Source organism: Pteropus medius, unplaced genomic scaffold (genome assembly GCF_902729225.1).
Source record: "Pteropus medius unplaced genomic scaffold, Ma_sr-lr_union100, whole genome shotgun sequence".
In the NCBI taxonomy this organism is placed as follows: Eukaryota; Metazoa; Chordata; class Mammalia; order Chiroptera; family Pteropodidae; genus Pteropus; species Pteropus medius.
The window spans coordinates 21,970,103-21,991,977 of NW_024351729.1; the positions used below are offsets into that span (position 1 = coordinate 21,970,103).

The following is a 21,875-nucleotide window of genomic DNA, read 5'->3' on the forward strand; positions in this document are numbered from 1 at the left end:
ACACACACACACACACACACACACACACACACAGAGCTGGTGGCCAGGCAGGAGCTGACAAGAGGGAAGATCTAACCCTGGATGAAGTGCCAAGGTCACTGGCACTGGGCATATTTATTATTGACCAGAGGATCTTTCATTACCTGAGAGTGACCAGAAAAGGCATGGGACTCGTGTTAATGTCACTCAAGGGCAGAGGAAGCAAAGAACAGATTTAAACTGCGGTGGTAGACAAAATAAAGTGGCTTTATAATCACATCCTACAAGTTCTGCTTGTTCAGCCTAATAATTACATAACAGTAGCCACCTACAGGTATTTGGGGAGGAATAACCAAGAGTCGGTGGTACCTGGAACAGGGTAGACACACAAGGCTAGCCATCATCTAGTCATTGTCTTCATCATCATTACTCTCATTGTTAGGGTTTTAGAGCTGGAAATCTCCTTTGGAATCCATCCTCCTCAATTCACTGATAAGGAAACTGAGCACCAGAGAGGGGAAGTAACTTTCCCAAGGTCACACAGCAATTTGGTGCCAGAGGCAAGTCTCCTGACTCCCAAGAGTGGGGCTCCCAGAACAAAGCTGTCAATAGGTTCCCGGAGAGTAAATGAACCTTCAAGGAGGATGTGAGCTTTTTCTTAAGAGAGGGCTTGTATATATTCAAAATCACATTTCTATCTTCTGTCCTCCAGCACTTCAATAATAATAATTACTGCCAGCATAGTACATGTCAGGCACCCTACTTTTCACATTTCACACACATTACCTCATTGAATCTTAACAATAATCCTATAAGGAAGATGTCATTATTGTACCCATTTGACAGATAAAGGATTTGGGTCTCAGAGAGGCAAAGTGACTTGACTAAGAAACACAGTTATGAACAACAGAGTTTGGAACCAGGCCTTCTGACTCTAAGTCCCACAACCTCATTCCCTATAGTAGAGATTAGTCTGTTGGACGTTATTTCAGCTTTCCATCTTCCATGTACAACGTCCCCTTTGAAGTTAGGCATAAATGTGACTTGTTTTTAGCCAATGAAATGTATGCAGAAGGAAAGTGTGCCATGTTTAGGCAGAAACAGCACGCAAGGCATAATGTCCTCTACCTGCTGCTGTAGCAATGATGGAAGTATCTATGAGACAAAGCCATCGCCAGCTAGCATAACTCAGATGTACAGAGACCCCTACCAACTCACACTGGACAGGCAGTATGGGAAAGAAATATGCTTTTGTTGGGTTAAGCCACTGAGAATTTGGGGCTGTTTGTTACCCGACGTAACCAAGCCTCTCCTGACTGATACGATTACTGAGCTATGGCTGCTTCCCACCCATGAGTTGGGAAGGTCCGAGAGGAAAGCTCAGCAGGTCTGTCTCAGCTCCTCACAAGTCATAAAAAGAAACAGTGACTGAGCTTAAAGAAATGGAAAGAACCCCCTCATTTTACAGAAAATAAAGATCCTTCAAAAAAAGGAGTTACCAAGAACACCCAGAATCTAAACCTCCTGCCTCCCAGGCCAGTGTCTGTCCGGGTCTGTCTGTCTTTCTCTCCACGTCTCTCCCCTGTTTCTCTCTCCCTCTCCCTCTCTGCCTGTTCGCTATGTCTCTCTCCCTCCCTCTTTTCTCTCTCTGAAAACACTTAGAAAATCCTTGGACAAGTCCAGCTCACGAGAAGTCACCTTTCCTCACAGATCTTGAGGGCTGAGAAGGTTGGGCACAAAACCAAGCCCCCTTGTCACAGCCCCTGGCTCTGGCGGGACTGCCCACAGCAACAAAAGAAAGACTGACAGGCATCATGCAGGAGAAGCCCGGAAGTGCGGTGGTTACTAGTCCCCTTTGCCATTGTCAGCCAAGCCAGGGGACTTGTCTTTTTCTCTCTTCATTCTTTTTTTTTTGGCCTTAAGCCATCTGTTGCTTTACCCAGCACTTGACCCTTCTCCCCAATCCTCTCTTTAAATTGTGAGCAATTCTAAATAACTCAGTGGCCGCGGAGGTCAGAGAAAGGTGGGAGTGAATGGGTGGGCAGTGAGGCAACTCAAGCCTGGTCAACCTTTGGGCCTCTCAGAGGTGGAAGGCAGCCCACATCCCTTGGTGCGGGACTTGCTTCCGAGAAGGCTTGCCCTAGAACACTCTGGAGGAATGTGGAGACGGCTCTGTGCAGCATAGGCAAAAACACAGCTCCACTCTCACCCACGGGAGCTAAGATCTGTGTGTGCATGGGGCTTCAGAACTCAGGCCAAACAGCTAATGGTGCTTCTGGAGGCTGTGAAACGTGGTGTCAGCCAGAGCACTGAGCTGGCAGGCTCCAGACCAAACTCGAGAAAGACAAAGACAGTCTGCAAGGAGGAGGCTGGTGGAGGACCCGACTGCTCTCCCTCCACCCACCCTGGGCCTTCTGTTCCTCCCCATCAGGACGAAGGCTCCAGGCATCCAACTTTGGGCCACCCAGAAAATTCTTTTCTAGCTGTTATGGGTTGAATTGTGTCCTCCTACCAAAAAAAAAAAAAAAAAAAAAAATTCATATATTGAAATCCTAACCCCTAGTTCCTCAGAATATGACTATAGTTAGAGATAGGGCCTTTAAAGAGGTAAATAAATTTAAAAAGAAGTCACATGGGTGGGCCCTAATCCAATCTGACTGGTGTCCTTATAAGAAGAAGAGGTGATGAGGACACAGAAATGCACAGAGAGAAGATCGGTGAAGAGACAGGAAAATGGTGGCCAACCACAAGCCACCCAGTCTATGGTAATTTGTCGTGGCAGCCCCAGCGGACTAAGACACCAGGCCATCACATTCACCAGAGGACGCTGCTCCCAGAGTAAGGAGTCCCCGAAATGGCAGGGGCTCCCTTGTCCCCAGCCACCTGTTCCAAGGCCTGGAAATGTCTGTGGTCAGAAAACTCTTGACAGTGAAGTAGATTCTTCCCCTTTTCACCACTTTCCCCTCCTTCTGGCCTAAGTGCAGGTGAGCCAAAATGGTCCCCGCGTACCTGTGGTCCCTGCGGCCTTGGCCCCCCATGCAGAGGCACTCGCCCTTTACCCTTAATTCCTGGTTTTAGTTCTTGGGCTCTTCCAAAGTGAAATGGGCTGCCCTGTGTGACAGCGAGCTCCCTGTCATCTAAGGATTCGAGGAGCTGGGCAAGCATCCTGAAGCAGTCACCTGGCTTAGGGGAGTGGGGCTGCTGAATAAGCTGAGCCCCAAGGCAGGGGAAAGGGATGCGGAGTCAGACGCCCAGATTCAAATATCTACTCCAGGTGACATCGCACAGCTTACCACACACTTCATTGTGGTCTCTGATACAGCAGGAGATGAGATCATGTGAAGGTGGGTTCCACACATGGGGATTGCCTCCTCCTTTGGCAGGTCCCTTTCCCTCCCAAGCCTCAGTTTCCCCACTGCAGCAGGAGGGCCTTAAATGTGCTCTGTGATTGGCCTGGGCCACCCCAGCCTAGGAGGTCAGCCTACGGAGAAAAGAAGTCCCCATACAGACCTTTCTTCCTTCTTTTGCTGCTGAGATCGATGGAGGATGTACTGAGCAAGTAGAACATTCTAAGTGTCACAATGCCACACATCAAACACTGGAATTAGGAGTTGGGAGGGTAGGGACACAGGCAACAAGGGAGGGGTTAAAGACAGAGTGGTCAAGACGCTGAGGGTTAAGTCAGGGTCATCTGGAGCGCTTCCCAAGGGAATAGAATCTCTGACTCCAGTGCTGGCTGCCCCTCACTGCCGGGAGTGGGCAAGGTGGGACCAGGCCAGAGACAATTTCTGTTCCCAGGCACCTGGCTCAGTGCCCCCACCCTCCCCTCTGAGTCACCCAGTGGGCTCCAGAGGGACTGGCCTGGCCTGGCTTGGCCTCTCCTATCCACTTCCCAATGGGCCTGAAACAGGAGAGGCAGGCTGCTTCCAGAAATGGCCTCACCTCACCTTGGACACACTACCCTCTACCTATTTTAAGAGGCTAGCCCCCCACCAGAGGCACTCCTGAGTGAGCAGCCCCTCCCCCTCCGTGGTGGTAAGGGAGAAACATCAAGGGGTGCACCTCACCTGTTCCCTGCAGTGCAGTCCAGCTAGCACCTACACTGCGGCCAGCCCGATGCACCACCAAATCTAAGGCCTGCCTCATGTGAGAGGCAGGACCAGGGTGATCTGGTCTGTCCAGAGGTAAGAGGCGGTACGGGGGGCGGGGGCAAGGGAGGACAGGCAGAGCGGGCAGACACTCATCCGAGCTCAACAGGGACCCAGTGCCACAGGACCAGATGCCCAGAACAGGCCCCTGGGGATGTCAGCCGACCCAGGACAGCCCAGTGGGGTTCCACACCCAGACCATCTCTTAACCAGCTAGGCAACCTCAGGCAGGTTACTGAATCCAGCCGTGTCCCAGCCCCCAATCCAGCCATAACAATAGTGCCCACTTGGCAGGATGCCTGTGAGCGTTAGATGAGGCGGTGACTATCAAGCTTTTGGCACCACAGCCGGCATGTGGCAAAGCCACATGCTCCCAAGGCCAAGGCCAAGAGGCCTTCTCATTAGCCCTGTCTGCAGACCCCTGAGATGCTGCCACAGTCATAACTGATGTGTCAGAGACTCTTGAGCAAACACAGCAGGCAGCCCCTCCACAGCCGCCAATCTCCAAAAAGTGCTCAAAATGATGCGTTGACTGAATCCTCACTTGACAGCAGAGTAAGCTGAGGCTCCAGGAGAACAGGATCTTGTCAAAGGGTTTGAACCCGGGGAGTTTGGCTCCAGAGGCCACATTCTTAACCTCTATACTAAACTGCCCCTTGCGAACATTGCTAGAATAACCCAATGGCAAGGGCACTGTCACCGCCCGAGTGTGTAGATGAGGAAACGAAGACCACGAGGAGGCTAAAGACCTGACCAAGGGCGTGCGGCCACAGAGCGGAGAGCTCGGATTTGGACCCGGGCAGGCGGGCTCTGAAGTGCACATTTGCCCACCGCACTGGGGAGCCTTGGGATCAGCCAAGGACCTCCTGCAAAACAGGCAGAGGTGCCTTGGGCACCTCCTAACCCCTCAGGCCATCCCCTCAGCCCTGGACCACACCAGGAAACAGCCAAGCCCTTTCCCGGGCTCCAGCTCGAGCCATCTCCTGAGCACCTCGGAGTCTTGAGGAGTTAGGTGCTCTTACCCCAGCCAGCGCATGGGAAAACTGAGGCACAAGGACTTGTCCACAACCAGGGGGACAGACACGGGCCTCCTGCTTCCCCCTCTTGACCAGAGAATTAGCCAGAAGAAAATGCTTTAATCTCTGGGCCCCAGAATCTAGAGCCTTCTAGATGTGCCCCAAGCTAGAAGGAAAAGCAGGATGGGGATAATGCTGACTGCTCCTGCCCCAGGGCTGGTCCCAACTTGCTTTCCTGTGCCTGTGGGGGATGCAGCCCAGTGGCAACAGGGAGCACACAGTAGGACAGGCGGAGTCTGCCCTGGTGACCACCCCAGCCACAAGCTCCCCACCCAGGCCAGGCTGGGGGGAGGACAGCAGGGCCATGCGCTGCCGCCTTGGCTTCTCTGCCCACCCGTTAGGCATAGGGCCAGCTTCTCAGCCTCCACACAGGAGCCCCTCTGTCCCTACAGGACAAGCTGACCTTTAACTGGTCAAAGGTCCCACTGGCTCCATCCCCTGCCTGGGGGAGCAGATCGAAGGAGGGAGGAAGGCAGGCCAGGGGGCAGGAGGAGCCCAGGGCCTCGCCTGACCCTCTCCTTCCTCCCCGTCCCTGCCTCTCACTGTTCTGTCTGCCCCCCTTCCTTCCCTCACAGCCGACTACATCCCAAGCCCTGTCCTTCCCACGGCCACTCCTTCTTCCCCCTTAATTATTTTACCTTTTATTTGCCTGGCACTTTATAGTTTACCAAATGTTTTTATATTTATCATCACATTGACTCCACACCAGGGAGAGATGGGGAGTCATTGAAAATTCCTTCAAATTGCCAAATGTTCTCGTTAAAGATACAAACATCACCAGAAGATGAACAACTGGGCTGGCAGCCACTGGTACCTCAGGACTAATTCATTCCATTCTCTGCCTCCTCCTCAGCCACGCAGCACAAGTGGATGGGGTTGGGAAGTGGGGAGGAGTGCTCTGGGGCTGCAGCCTCAGCAGGGTGGGGAGGGCCCTGGCGGGGTGTCTGTGCCCCTCAGGGGAGGAAGGACAGGGAGCCAGAGTAGGTATGAGGACAAGCCTTGAACTTTGCAATATTGCACAGAAACATGCTCCCATCAAGCCCTAAATTCTAGCCCAATCACTGCCCTTGTCCCAATGCCTCTGAAATCCATCGCTCATTCTGGTGTCTCCAAGGTCAGAGGGAGAATCTTTATGCAAGGAAAGGCCTTGCATAAAGGCCTCAGGGTGCATGCAGTCCACAAATCCAGAACCTTGGAGACAGAGGCAGAAGGCAGGGTGAGGGTGCCTGGTTCTCCCTAATCCAGCTCTTCCACATGGTCCAGGGGCCCCTGGATGGCACAGCCTCACCCCAGAACCAACTTCAGCTGAGAGAAGAAGCCCAGAGGCTGGGTGCTGCTGTCCTTGAAAGGACACATCCCAGGTCAGGGGGCTAAATCAGGAGACCCATCTCAATTGGTAATTGTCTCAATTACCCCAACTGAAAACGGAGGGAGGTGGCCAATGGTTCTGAGGGTCTCCCAGCTCCCACATCCCACAGTCCTAGGACCAAATCAGGGAAACGAGCCTGTGGCCAAACCCCAGACAAGGCGTCTCAAGAGTTCCTGGGCTCCAAGCACGCTCACTTGCAGAGGCTCAGCCCCACACGCCATCACACATATTCAAATGAACCACATAAATAAATATAACCCATACATAACTCTCAAGAGTTGAAATGAGTTTCAGTTGACCATCTGACATAATGTTAGGTTCTGTAGCTAAATTAAACATGTATTAATTTCAATTCTGTAGCTTTCTTTTCAAATTTTGAAGCCTATCTGTTTGTCTCCAGCTCTCAAACATTTTCGTTGGCTGTCGATGAAAGCCTGTAGACCCAAGATGCTGTGTCTACATTCCTAGTGCTCTAACCCCAGAGAACTCAGGCAGCGAGGCTGGAGAAATACAGCAATGGGTTTAAAAGAAATCTAACAAATGCTGTGGTGGCAGCACAGGAGGTATCTCGAGGTCCGCTCAAGGCCATGTCCTCTAAGTAGCCCTCCCAGGCTACTCTAGCCCTCAAAAATCCCTCCCCTGCCAATCTCAGAAAATGCATTTGTCTGTGGGATTCATTTGGCACCAATGGTGCATCCTCATGTGGCTATGACCTCAGTGATGCCTTGGACTTCTCTGCCTTCCCTTTAAATCCAGTATAGTGTCACAGCCAAACAAGACAGCAGAGGCCCTGCGTGCAGGGGCTGTGCAGTTTGGAGGGGGGCTGGAGCCACCGGTCCCACCTACCCTCCATGCCGTCATCTCGATGCCCATTGAAGTTGTCATAGGAATCCCAGCGGATGAGGGGGTCGGAGGTGTTGTAGTCCACTGACACGCTTGGCCCGTTCTCCAGATGTTCCATGCCTAAAAGGATGGGAGAGGGCAGGAGGACAGAGAAGAAAAAGAAAAAAGGAATCAGCAGCTGGAAAAACAGAGGAAGCCAACAAGATCCCCCAAGGATGCTCCCTGAGGGACTTCTCACTTTCTTGACCTTGGGGGGTGGGACCAGTGGCTTAAGTTGGATGGAAAACCCAGGTGTCTGGTTTCTTGCATTCTTGAAAAGGCTCATACCAGGCCATAGGGGTAAATCAGGACAGGCACTGAGAAATGAAGACCCCTCCTAAGAGAAAGCTGGGGGACCCTCTAGCTGGGCAACTCTCTCTTTCTCTTCTGTATCCCAGGGGTCCCTGGGGCAGTTCCCAGAAATGAGAGTCTGCCCCTGGAGTCAGGGAGAGTGTAGGAGAAACAGGGATCACAGCCTTGACATTGAGAGGACACAAGGTCATCCCAGCCATCTCCCTGCCCCCTACTTAAGGCACTCTCCACTCCAGACAGAAATCTGAGGGGAGAGGCAGAATCCTTCCTACACACCCAGAGAAAGCACAGGATGAAGACAGCACAGCTGCAAGTCAGACCTTCTGGGGTAAGTCACCTTCCTGACCTGGCGGTCTTTCTTTAATCTATCCAGAGTCCCTCTGTCTGTAACCTAACTTCATCTCCTCCCATTCTGTTCTCAAATAAGATGGAGAACAACTGGTCTCCACATATAACCAGTCTAAAGCTATTATTAAATTGGCCTTCTCATCTTCAGGTTGAATCACCTCAGTTCTCAGAAATACTTATCGTTTACCCAGCACCTTCGAGTGTCCCCTCAGCCACTCCCTCCATCCTCCATGGCCCTCAGTCTCTGATTATAATAAGATGATGACCTAATGGGACCAGAACAGTTTATCCAAACCAGTGCCTCCCTGTCTGCTTTTTTATTTTTATTACCCAGAGATTATCTCTGGTTCACGTTTAGCTGGGGGTCCACTATGATACCCAGAGCCTTTACTGTTGGCCTGCCTTTCAGTCACAGGTAATCTGACAATTTTAGAGTAGATCAGTGGGAGAATGGTGAAGGAGGGGTGGGGACAGGCCAGGATAAAGGGAAAGGAGTAGATGATGAATGGATTCTAACTTTATTTATACCTTGAATCTTTTCTGGTCCATAAGAAAATACAAATTCCACCTTGCCATATTCTGGAAATCGATCATCTGAAAAAGGAGAAGGAAAAACAAAAGTGGGTGATCAATTCCCCAAAAGGACTGCATAAACAGTTTTCTTTTAAAGAAGATTAAAGTGATATATACATATACGCACGTACGCACACAGGTTGGTAATATAATAAGTTATATAAATAGAAATAATGAAATCAAGCCTCTTGCCCCACCTAGCCCTAGTCCTACTTGCCTGAGATAACCATTTCTAACCATTTCTATTTCTTGTTCTACTAGCAGTTACCGCTAAGACTCTAAACAATAGCCACAGTTTTTATGCCACCATTTCTAGATATATCGAACATCAATTTTCAATAATCTTCATTGATTCACTATGAAGATGAATAATTTGGCTCACTTATACAGTAGTAGTGTATACCTTCTTTCTTCTTAAATCTGATATTATTATCATCATTTATTCTATTGATTACCTTTGAAACTTTAAATACTATATAGTTAAGCCTCTATTTCTTGATCTGTCCACTTTTTGATGGTGTCCTGACTCCCTCCGTGTAAGAGGAAGGATCTGTGCCCCTCCCTTTCTCTCATCTCTCACCAACCCCATCTTTGTTGTGTCAGCTATTCCTTTATTCTTCCTTGTTAAGATCGGTAACCTTTATTCTGTTTCGTAATTATAACAGCATCTTCTGCTTTTGCCCTTCTGGCTCCAGTCCAGGGAAAGCACATCACAGAAACAACCTTCTCCTGCACAAGCCAGACTACACCGAGGCGATCGTGCCCCTCCTCTTCCAAGTTCCAGCTCGACTCTCTGCTCCCTGCCTGAGCCCAATCGGGACACAGATCACCATCCACTGCTTACAACAAGTGAAGTTACCGCAGGGATGGTGTCCACTCCCTGGGGTACCCATCACGCCTGTGCGTGTCTCCTTCACTGCAGCCATCACTTCATAGTATGCTCATGTCTCTTGTTCTCCCACAAGACCGTGAAATCCCTAAGGATATGGACTCGTCTCTTTCTCTTTGTATCTCTAAGGCCTAGTGCATGCTTGGCACATATGTCAACACTCAAGTGATGCTTGGTGGATAGGTGGGTGGATGGATGGATGGATGGATGGATGGATGGATGGATGGATGGATAATGGATGTATGAATGCACAGGTGCATGGATGCATGGATGCGTGGGTGGGTGGATGGATGGATGGATGGATGGATGGATGTGGATATGCCCCAATCCTGAAGGTGATAGAGATAAAATTTCAAAGGGAGAAAAGAAAGAAACAAAAGGAGACGCCTCCCTGATCACCTCCTCTTCCCTCAGAAAATAGTTGCCCCTTCACTGCTGCCATGGCCCCTCCATATGGCTCTTCTACCCTGTGATATAATTATCCCTTGCGAGGTCTGCCTATCCACTCAACGAGCCCACCTTTGAAGGCATCATCAAGGTCCTCCTTCCCAAAGACAACCCCCAGGTCATGGATGGCACAGGTGTGAAACTGCACACGGAATATGACATCTCGAGCTGGGCTCCGGAACTTCTTGTGGTAGCACTTCAGCTGGGTGAGAGAGAGAGCAAAGCCCATGAGGGGCCCGAGGATGGGAAACCATGTCCCATGGAGCCTCTTGATCGTTTCCAAGACTGGGCCCCAGGGTCACCCCAAACCCAGTGAGGGAGAGGTCACCAACACCAAACAGGATCTCAGAGCTCTCTGGGAAAAATTCTAGCAGAGCAGAGAGTTGGAGACGAGTCTTATCCCATGGGGATGAAACTGTCTCCCACGAAGTTCCTGCGTACAAGTCAGAATAGAAAAAGTAGGAGTGGATTTAACTGATGGAAGAAGGGCTGAAGTTAGAATTAGGGAGTCCTTGTCACCAATAGAAAGCCAGGAGGTAAGAGCTGAGAGATATTTCCCTGGAGATATTCCAGAAGGAGAGGCAAGCCCGAGGGAGGGGATGTCCAGCTCCAAGGCAGGAGAATGGACAAGAAGTATCAGAGGCTAGAAGGCCTTGCAGGAGCCTGTGACCCCAAGGCTGGTGGCCGACCAAGAGTGAGGGCTTGTATGGAGAGGCAGGAGGGAAGCAGGAAGAAAGAAGGGAGAAAAATAAATGAGATGGAGGGGCAGCACTCACCAAGATGTCTCCCTTCAAGAGCAGCCCAGGCTCAATGGTGATGCAGATGCTGGTCTGGCTGTCTCCTTGGACATTGCTGTTGGGTCGGGTGGGCAGAGGGACAGAGAGCCACTGAGGGGGCAGCAGCACACTCTCTGCCTGCCGCCCCACTACCAGTGGTCTACTGGGAGACCTCACTGACTTAAACCCTCGGCCCTCTCCTAGACGAGGTTCGAGGAAGCCCCACCCCGCACCTTTACCCCTGGCCTTGGCGCGCCGGCATCCCAGCCTCTCATTCCCATGGAATACTTACTAGATGCCAGATGTGTAAACAGGTTGCATGGCCTGGTAGATCCGGAGAAATGGCCGACACCCTGTAAGGGAAGGGTGGTGTTAGCTAAGACAGCAGGAACAGTGGAAGGAGAAGTGGGGTAGAAAGGAAGGAAGAGGGAGTAGAAAGGGAAAGGAGGAAAAGAGGAAGGAAAAACAGAAAGAGAAAGGGGAAGAAATACTAGCTTTTCATTTGAAAGGCATTTTCAGTTTACAAAAACATTGCCACATCCAGCATCATGTGCCAGCAGGCAATGCAAGGATCAAATCCATTTTGCAAATGAGTAGACTGGGGCTAAAGAAAGCACAGGAAGTGGTACAGTCGAGACTCCAATCCAAGCCCACGTTTTGACCACCCAAGGCTGTCTCTCAAGAGAAAGACCTAGAAGACAGGAGGGAAGGAAAGCCAGAGGCCTAGGGTCAATACCTCCTTTAGACTCGAAGTTGGGGATGCCGTGCATGATCACATGGTGCAGGAACAAGGGCTTGTTGTTCATTTTGATGGTGCCAGAGAGCAGGCCACTGAAGTAGTGCACGTACCTGGAAGAGGAGAGGAGGCAGCTTCAACGAGGGAGGCTTGCCCTGGAGCTATCCCAAGTTCTCTTCCCCTCATCCTTCCTAGGTCACCCTACCTAGCCTCTCCCTACCCCCAGGCCTCCAAGTGGCTGGGGTCTCAACCCCAGCACAGTCCTCCCTTGCTGTCTGCAGCCCGAAGTAGGGTGAGTCAGAGGATCCTACCAGAACTAGAGCTGGGTCAAGCCAAATCTCCCATTTGGGATTCTCCAGCGCCCCCTGGTGGTCAACATGAGCATCTCCTTCCTGCTTCACTCCCAGCCCAGGAATCTCCTGCTGGACCAAAATTCCTCCCACACATCCCTGATGGGTGTCATTTAGCTGCTCACTACTACTACACAAGACAGGCTGATCAACCATCAAACAGCTCTGACACCCTTACACCAAGCCCAAATCAAGCCGACACCTAGACCCACAGGCCTCAGGTCGGCCCGCACAGCCTGTCCAACCACCTGACATGCCAGCAAACAGTAAAAGCATAATAATTATAAGTGCTTCACATTTTTATATCATGCTGAAGTGTATGAAACCCCTCTATATCATTTCATGTGCTGGCAGCTATCTAACTTCTGCTAAATATCTTATCTCTAAGGTCAACATCCCCTAATTCATTCAACGAAGATTTTGTTGAAAGAATGGAAGGATTAATCTATTCCCACTCCTGTTAGAACAATCCAGTCCAGAAAGGGTCATTAGCTTCCAAAATATACACAGCAAAAACACAGAAAGCTAGGAGTGGGTGGAGAGAGAAGGAAAGAAGTCTGACTCCAACGCATCTGCCAAAACGAGAGGCCAATCCTCCTGCCATTAGCCGGTGCTTCCTCCTTTTCTGACTGGCCAGAGGACACCAAGCTTAGTCAGCTGAACCAATAAGGATGCATCCGAGACTCTGAGGGAGCTCTTTGAGGGAGGTGGGACCAGAACCCACGTGACCATATGATAATAGTCCCCTACTGTATCTTAGCTCCTTGGCCTGCCTCCAGGCCTGTGGGCCCCTGTCCCTGGGCTGGGTGGGGCCACTTCAGACAACTCCAGCGAGATAATCTGATGGGCAGCAGAGGCTCCTATTCAGACCCCTGCCCAGCCCCCAGCCCCATTACTGAAAGCGGAAACCTGAAATGGCAGGTTCCTATCAGAACTCTGGATCGTGCCAACAGGATGTGCCTGTGTGCCGGGGACAATGAGTCCAAGGGTGTGGTGACAATGAATGGGGGAGCTCTAGGCCAAGCCCCTCCCTCCTTCTGTCTCTGCGCCCTTCTGCTCCAGCTGCCCCATTCCTTACAAGCGTCACTGACATGAAGGCAGAAAAGTGGCAGCTAATGTAAGGTTAAACTCAATAGTTGCACTTTCACATTTGGGCACAAACAGAATTACCCGCCCACCAGCAGATGGGTGTATAGATGTGAACTGCAAGGCAGACACAGATAATGTAAATACGCACACACACATATACACAAACGGAGCGCTGTAGAATCCCTGAACAATCCTATTCCTGAGAGGTAACACTGATCCCCATTCTCCAGGGGTTCAGCTTCCGAGATATGACTATTCTGCCTACTCCTCCCAAGCCACATTGTCCCATCGTAACATCACGCTCCTCTATTTGTATCCTTTATCCTTCAAGAGCAAGGGCCCACTCATGACCAAGGCCACCAGCCATATGTGGCAAGCCAGGGACTGAGGAGCAGGTACTTAAGCAATTAGATCTTCCCTCCCTGAGATTTCCTCCCTGGGAAAACTCTATTGATCCACAGCTGCTGTGTCTGGCAGCCTAGCCAGAATTTCCTGCACATAAAGACATCCGGTTTCTGATCCAGCTGACCCAGCGGCTGGCTACCAGCTGTCTCGTGCCAACTGTAAGGCCCTGGGTAGCCTGAGGACTCACTCATTTCTGCTAGGGCTTCCTGACACAATGGCGGAAACAGTCCCAGTGGTGCCAACATGCTTCTAGCCAGGCAAGCAAGGTGAGGATGATGGGGCGTGAGTTGGGGAACCCCCAGCATGGAGAATCTGGAAAGCCCCAGGATCCACAGCTAGGGGGTCCTTCTCGCCCAGTGTTCCGAGGGGCTAGGAAAGTCAGTAGGACACTGTGGCTGCCAGGCCCGTGTGCTTGCCATCTCCTTTGTCCAGACCGTCTGTTCCAGACCATCACTTGGTTGCTTCCTTCCTTCTCAGACCTCGTTTGAACCAGTCCCTCATGCCTGCTCCCATCAGCTTCTCGTCCATCATGTTCCGTTTGGGTCTACCACTTTCGAAACACTTCTCACTATCCTAAATGACCTTGATGGCTTGTTTCCATGGGTGTCATCCACCAGAAGGTTAAACCCCAGGAGACCTTGCCTGAGAGATTCAGCCCCATAGCCCTAGTGTGTAGCTCAGTGTGACACGTCACAGACAGGTGTGGCGGGCCCACAGCACCAGCCATACAGGGTTCTGGCCTGAGTCCCGCTCTCCAGTTCTCCACTCTGGGCCTGGGTTTCCATCTTTCTGGCTCCCACTCAACTGCAGTCTCCCAAGGCCCACCTGGTCCTGACACTACCTGTGCCTTCCTGTGGATCAGACATCACTAAACAGCATGTCATCCACAGAGCCGAACCCAGGGGCGGCCTCAGGACGGTGGATGACACAAGCACGGGGCACTTCCCTGGCCAGAGTTATGGTACTTCCCAGCTTTGCCACTACTCGCTGTGGACCTGGCCCTGTCAAGTTCCCTCCGTAGGCTCAGGCCTTTCCTCTCTCCTGTAAAATGGAGATGCCCTGGGCCGCCACGTGGTGGCTCATCATTATTCAGCTTTGGGCTCAAATTCGCCTCCTCTGAGAGGTATTCCCTGACCACCGTCACTGAAGTAGCCCCATTCCCCTCCCACCAGCTCTCGCCTCTGCAGCACCCTATCCTTTTTTTCCTCACTATCGGAAATTATCTTATTTGAATATTTAGTTGTGTAATGTTTACCCTTCTCAATAGAACATCAGCTCGCTAGGGGCAAAAGGCTTTGTCCTATTCAACTAGCTATCTCCAGTACTTGGAACAGAGCAGAGTGCCTTAAACTTGCCAGATAAATGAATGAGCCCTGCTTCCTGCCGTTGTGGATTCCAAAGGGACCACATGATCGAGAGCCCTCGCTAAAATTCGTAAAGTTCTCCCAGCAGAAGGTGACTCGGTGACTCTTACAGAGAGCGTCTGCGACCTCCCCAGGGCAGGCAGCAGTGATGTCAGCCTCCTGTAGTCTCATCCAAACACTGAAGCAATCCTGCTGCCGGGACCAAGAATGTCACTGCCTTTTAATACAAGACCTGCTTACAGCCAGACCAATGTGTCCCCCACCCATGGCCCTGCTCTATGGCATCAGCCTGAGGAGCCAACTGCCCTGCCCACCTGTGGGTGCGTGCAGCTGCCTATGGGCTCACTCATGTTCCTGAGCTCGCACCACTCTGGGCTGGCATTTGAACACACACGCTTGGTATACCTCCACCTAGGCACACTGCTTCATCCCCCATGGGTCCCCGAGGCTAGTCCCCACACACTGCAAGCACACGTGTGTGTGCACTGGGCTGTGAGGCCAGGAGACCCACCTTCTCTGGGATGGCTGTCCAATGGGCACAATCTTATCCTCATAGAACCGCTTCATTGCAAACCGGTCCAGGGCCTGGTCAGCGCTGAGGGGAAAGACAGGTGTTCAGAGGGGCTAACTCCCAAGTCCAAGAATCTCTTTGCCTCGCCCCAGCCCCCACCCCACTCCCCTAGATCTGCAGAGTTCTCCAGCCAACCTGTGCTGTGAAGCTTTCAGAAAAAGAACACCCCAGCATCTTTCCATCCTGTGCACTGAAGTGCTCGGCATGGGGGCTTTGGAGCCACCCCTGGTCCTCAATGTCGTTACTAGCCCTGCATCTTGGGGAAGGTCACTTAATCTTTCAGAACCTGATTTTCCTTGCATGTCAAATGAGGGGGATAATTGCCTTCTTCCAAGTTTGCTATGGTGGTGATCGAGTGAGATAACATCTACAAAGAGCTTGGCACATGCAGGCCTATAGTAGGTGCACAGCAAGTGTTCACCATTAAACAAAGATTCGGCTTGGTTATATTTCTTAAAGTCAGAAGGCTGATGTCCTACTGACGATCCCTCCACAGAACATCCTACCCCTCCTCTAAGAGCATCCAAATCATTCTAAAACGAAGAGACAGATCATATAGCTCACTATTTCTTGACTCTCTGAGGATGTCCTAATAAACTCCAAGGTCCTAATCAAGGCCTGCAAGGCCCCCAGGCTCTGCCCCATTCCAGCTTCACTTCCTACCCCTCATCCCCTCACTCACTCAGCTCCAAGCATGCCCTCCCCTCACATTGCTTTCCCACCACAGACCTTTAGTCCTTCTTCTCTCTGCCCGGAAAGTTCCTTCCCCAGACTTTAGGTGACTCGGCCCTTCCTGCCCTCTCCTCACTTAATTCAAGTCTCTGCTCAAATATCGCCTCCTCCAGAGGCCTCCTCCCACCAGGTGTCCCCGCCTTCCCACTGTCTTGCTCTAGTCTCCTTTCTCTCACAGAACGTATCACCTGCTATGACTGATGTACCCGTTTACTTATCTAATATCCATGAGGCCAGTGGCCTGGCTTTGCCCACTGCTCTATTCCCAGCACCTAGAACAGAGCCTGGCACAGCGGCTGTTCAATAACCATTGAATGAATAAACAAACGAATGGATGAATTCTTCCACCTCTCTGCAAAATGGCATCGGAATGAGACTCATCCATCGTTTGTTTCCTAGTCTTGCTCCCAAAACACCTAAGTGGGAAGAGGGCCTTGCTGGCCAGAGACAGGAAGATTGATGAGAGAACTTCTAGATGGTTCTGCTGGACCCAGATCTGATCCAAGATTTCTTTCTGATTCCCTCCCTGCTCACTCAGGGAAACACAAGGCAGTTTGGCGAGGAAATGTGGGCCCAAGAAGCTGGCTGGATGGGGCGTCCATGCGTGGGGCTGCAATAAAAGGACAGACTCTCTTCTCTTCCGCCCTGTCACAGGCTCCTGCCTTTGAGCTCTAGACAGGCGCCTCCTTTTTGTTGGCTCTTCCGCCTCGTCCTAAGCACCTCTCACCCACTATGTCTTTATCCTCCACCCCAAGGAAGGGAGAAGCCATAGGTGGAGAGGAGGAGGGATTTCTGCTGTCCATATTCAAGGAATGGGAGGCTCAGGGGCCCTCTTACCTGGCCGAAATGTTGCTGTAGTGCATGTAAGCCGCGATGACAACACCTATCCTGCCTCGGTTTCCCTGAAAGACCCCCAAAACACAAAAGCCTTTATTTCCAAGACAGGCCTACTGCTCCAAGGCCCATCTAGAAGCCTTGGAGAAAAGCTTGCAGGGTTTGGAGAGAGCAGCGTGGTTCTAAGGGAGAACAGGATGAGGTAGGGGGATGCGGGGGAGGGAAGAAAGTGGGGGCTGAGTCTCAAAGAGAAGAAACACAGCTGATTATCCACTCCACTTGAGGGGCCCACAAGCTGTACCCTCCACTTGTTGGGGGTACTCCTGGGACAGACTATCATCCCTTAGAAAGGAGAATACACACACAGACTTGCTCACTCACACAATCCAACGATGCAGGCGGGTAGATACACTGTACAAGGATATATTCATACACGGGTATGCGTGCGCACGCACACACGCACGCACGCACACACGCACGCACGCACACACACGCGCGCACACGTACACACACACACACACGGCAGCCCCAGCTCTGACCTTGTTGTGTAGAACAACAACGTTGTGGGGGTCTGCGTTGAGCCAAGTATCCATGGCCTTGCAGACACTGCAGATCTTCTCCAGGGCTGGGGTGTGGAGGTCGGGCCAGCCAAATTCCAGGACCTGCGGCCCGAGCCAGGAGTAATTAGTGGCAGAAGCCCAGAGTGTCAACTAGGGCGGCAAGGACAGCATACACCCCACGTTCTACTAGCATCGCAGTGGCCAACAGCAGCCCGGTCTCGGTTCCTGCCCTGCGCATCAACCCAGCTGGGAGCTGGGGGTATGGAGGCAAAGGACATTGACCAGGACCAGAGACCCTGGGCCTGTGTCTCAGCTCCGACACTGGCTCTCTGTGTGGCCTCGAGCCAGTCACGGCTCTTCTCCCAGACTCAGTTTCTCATATGTGTATAAAACAAATGCTTGGAAATGATGATCCAAGGTCCCTTCCACATGACATTGACCTCAAAAAGTTCTAGGACCCCCAGCACTGCCCTCAAGTTCTCCTCCCATAGAAACCCCAAGGCCTGGCTCAGGGCAAAAGAGGGCAGAGGGAAGGGCTCCCGGCAGCTCGCAGCTCTTTTCCAGGCCCGGGCCCCGTTGTTTTTCCAGGCCGACCAGAGAGGGGACAGAGGGCAGATCTGAACGGCAGTCTTTCCTAAACTCACAGAACTTTACGGTAAAAGAGAACTTCTGCTTGAAGGACCCAGAGATCTAGCCCATCCACTTTCAGAGGCGCAAACCGAGGCCCAGAGAAGTCTGTCACCTGCCCAGAGTCACACAGCAACAGGCGCCAGAATCTAGGAGCCAGGAGCAGACGTCCCTGCACAGCCCCACACACAGCCCACCAGGCAAGCAAGTGAAAGCTGGCGAAAGGAAGGTCTACATCTGCCATTCCCTACCAGTTTAAGTCCAAAATACTTTTCGATTAAACTAAAAAAACCTCAAAACTCCAGCCCCACCTCAGAGATTCTACGAGTTCTCCGGAGAGGCAATCACCATTTCAAGCTTTGTTTTCTGTAATTTATATTATGGAAACAATGACTATATTCTTTTCCATATTCCAAATAGGAGATGGCACTGTAACCTTGAATAGGCTTTGCAAACTGTCACAGCACTTCGCCCCAAGATTCTAACAGAGGAACCACAGGGAGGGAGAGCCTGCCCGTTCTTCTTCTCTCCCCAAGTCCCTCCTTGGCATGGGCTCACCTTGGCATGGAGCTTCGTGATGTCAGGTCTCCGCTCAGAGAGGTTGAAAAGCTAGGAGGAGGAAAGGGAAGAGACAGTGAGAAGGCTCACACAACTGCTCCCCCTCTGCTGAAAATTCTACCCACACCTGAGCCTGTGCGAGATCCCATCTGATATACACACACACTGACCAACAGGAACTCAACTACGGGGTCTCGAGATAAAGACGAGGAGAGAGAAGGGTAGACACTCAGCCACTCCCCTCAGGGAGCAGACGTCCTGAGCTGAAGATAAGACGGGATGGAACCTATCTCGGGTCCCACGTGCCAACCCCAAGGTGGGCATCTCCCCACACTGAATGGGACCAGTGGTGTTAAGTGCTAAGTATTTGGCCACCTCTAGTTTCCAGTCTACATGTACTTTAGAACCTCACCCTATGAAGATGCAAAAGCTCTGCGGTCGGACGCCCTCTATCAGAGGGTGCAAGGCTTCCTGCGGGGAGGCCCTCTCGGACCCTCGACACCCCTGTCCCAGCAGGTGCTCTTTGACACCTAATCACATCCCATGAGAATCCCCCCATCTCTAGATTTCCTGTCTCCACCTCTACTTCACTGCCCAAAAATCCCGAAGGCCACTGTGTTGTCTCCTGGGGAGAACAGAGGACTGTGAAGTCTGGACCAGGCAGGAGAGCGGGGAGGGTGGTAAGGCCCAGGAACGCATGGAATCTTGGACTTCTGAAATCGGGAAGGACCTTAGGTGGCTTCTAGCCTGCTCTTGAGCTTCATAATGGAACACGCTTCATCATGTTAACAACAGTTAACTCTGGAGTGTCACCAGCCTGCCAGCCTGTGCTAAGGACTTCACCTCTATCAGCTGGCTTAATTCTCTCAACAACCTTAAGAGGGAGGTAGTGTTATTAGACCCATTTTACAGATGGGGAACCTAAGGCTTAATGAGGCTAAGTAGCCGAGATAAGACAGTAAGAGCAAAGCCAGCATTTGAACCCAGGACTTCCCCACGTTTAAAGCCAGGTTCTCAATGCCCGACACACCTGAGGGATAGGCCTCTGTAGTGGGCTGAATAGTGTTCCATAAAAATTCACATCCACCCGGAACATCAGAACGTGGCCTTATTTGGAAATAGGGCCTTTGCTGATGTAACTAGTTAAGGATCTGGAGATGAGATCATCCTGGATATAGGGTGGGTCCTAAATCCAATGACTAGTGTCCTTATAAGAAGAGAAGAGGACACACAGAGAGTCACAGGGACGACGGCCATGACAGAGGCAGAGATTAGAGTTATGCAGCTATAAGCCAAAGGTCACCAAGGATGCCAGGGAACATGAAGCTAGAAAGAGGCCAGGCAAGATGCTCGCCTGTGGGATACAGAGGGAACATAGCCTTGCCAACACCTTGATTTGGAGTTGTAGCCTCCAGAACTGAGAAAGAATAAACTATTGTTTTAAGCCAACAGTTCATGGTAATTCGTTACGGCAGCCCCAGCCTCCTCCAGCCAGTTCTGCTCAAACACCCAGAGCAGCCCCTCATGGCTGCACATTCTGGGCCATCGTTCAGTCCACATATACCTGCCTAAAGTGGGCCTGAGCCCTCATCTGGGGCCCAGATGAGTCCAATCCCCAGGCCGGCCTTTCTAACATTAGAGGAGACCACCAGTGGCCACCCCATCTACATTCGTTAGGTGATTCTCCTGGGCCAGGTACTATCCCAATGTCAACAACACAAGGTCCCTTAAGACGCACTCTGCCACAACTGTGCCCTAAGATTTCTCAGAGGTGCTGACGGTGTGCCAGCTCTGCCACTTCCTGACGCTGTGACCTTAGGCAAATACCCCACCTCTCTGTGTTTTAACAAAATCTGCTTTCTAGGGCTGTCCTGAAAAGCAGTTGGAATGAGGCTTGGCTCATAGCAAGCGCTCAATGATATGAGCTCTGTTCTTCTCTCCTCCTGGTCAACACACACACACGTGTACACACGAATGCACACGCACATGCATACATGACTTAGTTTCAGATGCTTCATTCCAGCTGCAGATGCTCCTTATAGCAGAATCAGGCTACATACAAGAGAAACCAGGGCCAAGGGCAGGCAAATGAAGAGAGGAGGAAGAGCTGGCTGAGGGTGAGTGGGCAGGGATGCCAGCAGCGAGAAGCAAGCAGAAAGGGCAGAGGGGCACTGGGCAAACAGGTGAGAGGCCCGTCCTCACCAGGTAGTTGCCTCCATGTTTGGATTTGAGCATCTGGGCCACCTCGCGGAGGTTGCTCCGGAAGTTCTCCTCATTGGCTGTGCTGGGGAAAGAGACGGCGATGATCCTCTCCGTGACATACACCAGGTCCAGCTCACAGCTGTCCTCCATGGTCCGGCTCACACTCATGTTTCTGGGGAGATAGGCAGAGACGGGCTTCTAGATCAGAATCCAGCCCCCCAGGGCAAGGTCCAGATAATCTACACCCCTGAACACTGTACGTGGCCCCTATATCCAATCCGAGGGGCTTGGCTGCTCTCTAACCCAGAACCAAGACCCTGTGGCAAAGCGAGTGCAGCCGTCAGTGCCAGCCAGAACAGAGCTGGGCAGGGGTTGGCAAGGATCTTAGGCCACATCAAAACCAAACCGTGATGACACCAATCCTAGGTTCCCACCAATCCTGTCAACACTGCCTTCACCCTTGATCCCAGAAGTCCAGGACCCAGGAGTCCAGCTCTACTTCCCGACACACTTCAGCCACCTGGTCTGGCAGAAGTCTCTCAAAGGATCCCAGGACGGCTCCGGAAGAAGGAGGAGAGCCTGAGTGGGTGCTCTCCAGCATCCCGGAGCTGCGCCTTCTGCTGCCCTCCCCTTGTTCTGAGGCTGTGGCGTGGGCGGGAGGCCTCTCAAGGGAAGGGGCAGCTCAGGTGACATGCTCACCTGGGCTCCAGGTAAGCCAGACCACAGCACACATTCCAGCCCTCCCCAGAGGCAGGCCAACTCCTGCCCTTTGTTCCCTGGCTTTCTCCCCACCTCGCAGCTACCGCTGCTGCCAGAGCAGCTTTGGGGCAGTGGTCTCCCCAACTCTAAGGGCCCTGGAAGCAGAGGGTGCAGAGCCTTTGCTGCTGCTGCGGTGGCAAGTGGCCCCCAGACAACCCAGTGCCATTCGAGTTCCTCGGAGAGGAGAGGAACCCCTGGGGTGGGCACTGGATGAGGGGAGGTAGTCGCTCATGGCTTCCAGGGGAGGGTCTAGAGTGCCACTGGGGTGCTGATAGGAAGGGGAAATGGA

At 51.9% G+C, this 21,875-nt stretch overlaps 1 protein-coding gene across 1 annotated transcript in view; it reads right to left on the reverse strand.

The window, feature by feature from the left end:
- Positions 1 to 21,875, reverse strand: part of TNS1 (tensin 1) — a 206,022-nt gene that overhangs the window by 73,472 nt on the left and 110,675 nt on the right. The window contains 11 exon segments of the mRNA XM_039844732.1: positions 7,419 to 7,535; positions 8,643 to 8,708; positions 10,096 to 10,225; positions 10,800 to 10,875; positions 11,092 to 11,152; positions 11,536 to 11,648; positions 15,255 to 15,338; positions 16,884 to 16,948; positions 17,420 to 17,542; positions 18,626 to 18,676; positions 20,828 to 20,999. Coding sequence (XP_039700666.1) covers positions 7,419 to 7,535; positions 8,643 to 8,708; positions 10,096 to 10,225; positions 10,800 to 10,875; positions 11,092 to 11,152; positions 11,536 to 11,648; positions 15,255 to 15,338; positions 16,884 to 16,948; positions 17,420 to 17,542; positions 18,626 to 18,676; positions 20,828 to 20,999 — 1,058 coding nt within the window.